Source organism: Helianthus annuus, chromosome 16 (assembly GCF_002127325.2).
Source record: "Helianthus annuus cultivar XRQ/B chromosome 16, HanXRQr2.0-SUNRISE, whole genome shotgun sequence".
NCBI lineage: Eukaryota > Viridiplantae > Streptophyta > Magnoliopsida > Asterales > Asteraceae > Helianthus > Helianthus annuus.
Window position 1 is genome coordinate 168,857,173 of NC_035448.2, and position 3,788 is coordinate 168,860,960.

Below are 3,788 nucleotides of genomic sequence, written 5' to 3' on the forward strand. Positions count from 1 at the left end.
TATTATCACCTTTACCAGTTGAGTGTGATTATATTGTAAAGGATACTTGCGGGGGTAAGTGGGATTCAATTTGGGTCGTGGATCCTACGTTTAAGACGCACATGACGAGAAACCGTAATTTGTTCAAGTGTTTTAAAAGACACTTTGGGGTTGTAAAGAATGAAAGCAAGAAGGATGTTTCGTTTGTTCATGGAATTGGTGAAGTAAGGGTGCCGGTGGACGGCAAGGACAAGACAATTCCGTGTGTTAGTTACGCACCAAAACTTGACAGGAATGTTCTAAGTTTGGAACAACTCCTGTTTCAAGGAATCGAGACGGTTACTATGGGTGAAAAGTGCGTATTGAAGAAGATGTTCGGTTGTCGATCAAAGGGTTTTGATATTTACGAAGACAAGTCGGAAACCGACTTGGAACAAGATCATCTTGACGCCTTTTATGATAATCTTGGGGTCGACAATGGGTACAAGAAAGAAAAGGAGGAGTTTCAAGAATGTTTGGGGGATTACTATGAGCGAGAATTTGAAAAGTCAAAAATAAAAAGAAAGTGTATGATGAACGCCCAAGTGCAAGGAAAGTCGTGTACTCGAAAAAGGCAAAGAAAGCTTTAATGATTTACCTCGAAGGCGAAAAGGATAATCCACACCAATCAAGACAATTACTTCGGGAACGGGCAATAACTCTTTCTCAACTCGAGGAGGATGTTGTTGAAAGGGGTTTAATCATGGAAAGTTGTGTCGAACCAGGAGATCTAATCACCCTACACGAAGAAGTCAAGAAGCATCCAAGATTCTTCGACGCACCATTCGAAGGAATTTTGGTTTGGTTCATCACTAACTTTCTTGGAATTGTTTGTGAGAAGGCAATGCCACCGGAGTTAATTGATGGTCGTGATGTTAGCCTCATTTTACTACACCGCATCGTAAGGCACAATGGTGGGTTTGATGAAATAACGGCAAAAGACAAATGGGGCGAGATATCGGAGAAGTATGGTTACGACAAGGACGACGCTTATGAAATGAAGGTTGCATTCGTTTACTATCTAGAGTTGGTCGAATGGTACTTTGATTACATCAAGAAGGAGCGTGCAAGAGAGAAAGTTGGTATGGCCGAGAGCTCGAGCAATTGCGGATGGATCGAAGATTCAAGTGATGATGACGTGGTGGTGAAGATCGAAGTCACCAACAACCGCAAGGAGTAATCGGATCGAAGAGCTCGGACATTTCTTGCTTAAGGGGGAGAATGAAGTTTGTTTCGATAAGCAAGAATCATCCGAGTCCAGAACATGGGCCTCGGGCCTGTTTACATTTGTTTGTTTTATGTCTATTAGTATTGGGTCAAAACAATAGTTATGTTTATGTATTTTAGTTGGGCCGTAGGCCACCAGTTTGGGTCGAACGATTTGTATGTCCAGTCCATTAAACAGCCGGTTATTGATGAGGAAGTTGGGCCAAGTAGCGAACCGGTGTGTCTCCATAACCGAATGGCGGTTATTCAGAATCGTCACATCTCTTTTGAAACAACGTGACTGTTGGAGACATGCCTCTTGATCCCTATAAAGCCGCTGCCAAACTTCCCTATCAAACCGGTAGTTATCAGAATATTCGAACGTGTGTATTATCAAGTTAGTTATCATATTCAAAGTTCAGTCAATCAAGTTTATTCATTCGGTTAGTTATTGTTTTCTGCAAATCATTCTCGTTTCAATTAGTTATCATGAATTCGTGTGAGTGTTGTGGTTTGTACGTGAATGATTGTGTTTGTGGTCACAAGTCCATCCGTTCCGATTGGTCCTGGGTTTCAGATGACGATGATACCAACAATATTCATAAATTTTAGCAAATTTCCCTTAACGAGAACATGCATAAATAGTTCTGTATAATAAATTTATTCGTTTGTGGTAGCTTTGTGAGTTTTAGTTCAAGGAGTTACGTGTACAATAATACTAGCAGATTAAGTCGAGTAAAGGCTAACCATCTTAGTATATTTGATGATCTATTAACTGATTTGTGTGAGTATTGAGTAACGAGTAAAAATTGAACAACAAATATAATCCATGGTATATGCACATTTGCGACGGTATCCATATTTGTCCAAGTTCAATGAACCCAGAGCTACAAAGCGTAAGTAAATAAAACTGCTAATCGTCAATATGCAGCCCCAAAACCAAAACTCAAACGCTTATACAGAATTAGGGCTCCAAATCACTTTCTTCCAAATCCTTTATCCAACACAAAGGCACACACACCCTAACCCATTCTACATTGCGTTTCTTTCTTTCGTGAACAACGAAATCCATCGGGGATCGTTGCATCTGTCTCTAAAAAATGGTTCGGAGGAACTCATCGAAGGCTAGACGTATGGCTCGGGAACTGTCGGAAGATGATCGGATCACCCGATTGCCAGATGCTGTGATCCATCACATTTTTTCGTTCATAGATACTCGATCTGTTGTTCAAAGTAGTCTTCTATCACAAAGCTGGAAAAATACATGGAAATCGCACCCGCATTTGAACTTCGAGATCGGTCCATCTCCCGATCAGGTAAGCGGCTCTAAATTCCCCAATTTCATGCAACGCTTTCTATCTAAGCGTGATGACGTTACGGAGCTTTCCACCATCGCGTTCCGATCAAATTCAATCACTCTTCGGCTTCTTAAAAAGATCATACTCTATGCGATGTCGCACAAGACCCGGAAGCTAAAGATTGAATTCTCGGGTGATAAGCTAACACGACGTGGCGGATTTGATTCATCTTTGCTTAGATCTCGATATCTCCAACACCTTTCTCTGAACATTGATTTTGGGCTTAAAATCAGTCCATCTCTGACATGGGATTTTCCGGCTCTAACCACTCTAACTATTAAACGTGTTACATTCACGTTACAACTTGTTAATGATGATGCAAGTAACTCTGTTGATCTGTTTTCCCGATTTCCGAATCTGAAAACTCTTGCGTTGGATGACTGTACGTTATCTGATATTGATACTTTCATAATCAAGTCAAGTGAGTTAGAGAGTCTATACTTGATCGGTATTTATCATTCGTGTGAGTTTGTGGTCTCCGCACCAAAGCTTTCATTGTTCACGTATAACGGCATTGCTCGGTTTTCGTTATCAGCCAAAGATCTCAATTCATTAAATACAGTAAATTTTCAAACGATCTATAATAGATCTATTGAGGAGCATTCTATGTTACTTGAGTTGATGATGAAGACGTTCCAACAACTCTATAAGGCAAAGTCTCTTACCATAAACTTAGAAGCCTTGAAGCTTCTTTCTATGTTCCCAGAATTGTGTGAAAGACGAAATTGCCCTTTCACAAGTCTGCAGAGTTTGACTGTGGTTTCAGGCCACTGGCTACCGCATTCCTTGACTGGGTTTTCCGGTGTTTTCGATTATTTCAGTCGCAGCTCTCCAGCTATTAAGATTCATATCGATTTGAATCCAACAATTTTGCGGTTCCGTTATTAGTGTTTTGATCCTGTCTGCAGCATGAAGAAATCATTGTCTGGTTGCTGGTAAGGTCAGTCTAAATTCTTTTATATTAAACTTACAACTGCTGCATGCACAGGTACATGTGAAGCTGATACAGAAAGTAACTTGTAAAATTTTGAAACACTATATTATGGTTACGTGTGTAGAATGTAAACTAATGTGTTTTTCACAATAAATTCGAACACAGTCACATTATATACATTTTATGAACATGTGCATGTAAAAGAAAACTATTTATATTATATGTTTACAAAATATAATTCAAATCAGATTAATATGCACATGTGCATGGAA

The 3,788-nt window shown here is 39.7% G+C and overlaps 1 protein-coding gene across 1 annotated transcript; it reads left to right on the plus strand.

Annotated features, from left to right (window-relative positions):
• Positions 1-2,324: 2,324 nt before the first annotated feature.
• On the plus strand, positions 2,325-3,470 carry LOC110933930 (putative F-box/FBD/LRR-repeat protein At4g13965). The gene has a single exon (XM_022177130.1). The coding sequence runs from the start codon at positions 2,325-2,327 to the stop codon at positions 3,468-3,470; it is 1,146 nt and encodes a 381-aa protein (XP_022032822.1).
• Positions 3,471-3,788: the final 318 nt, after the last annotated feature.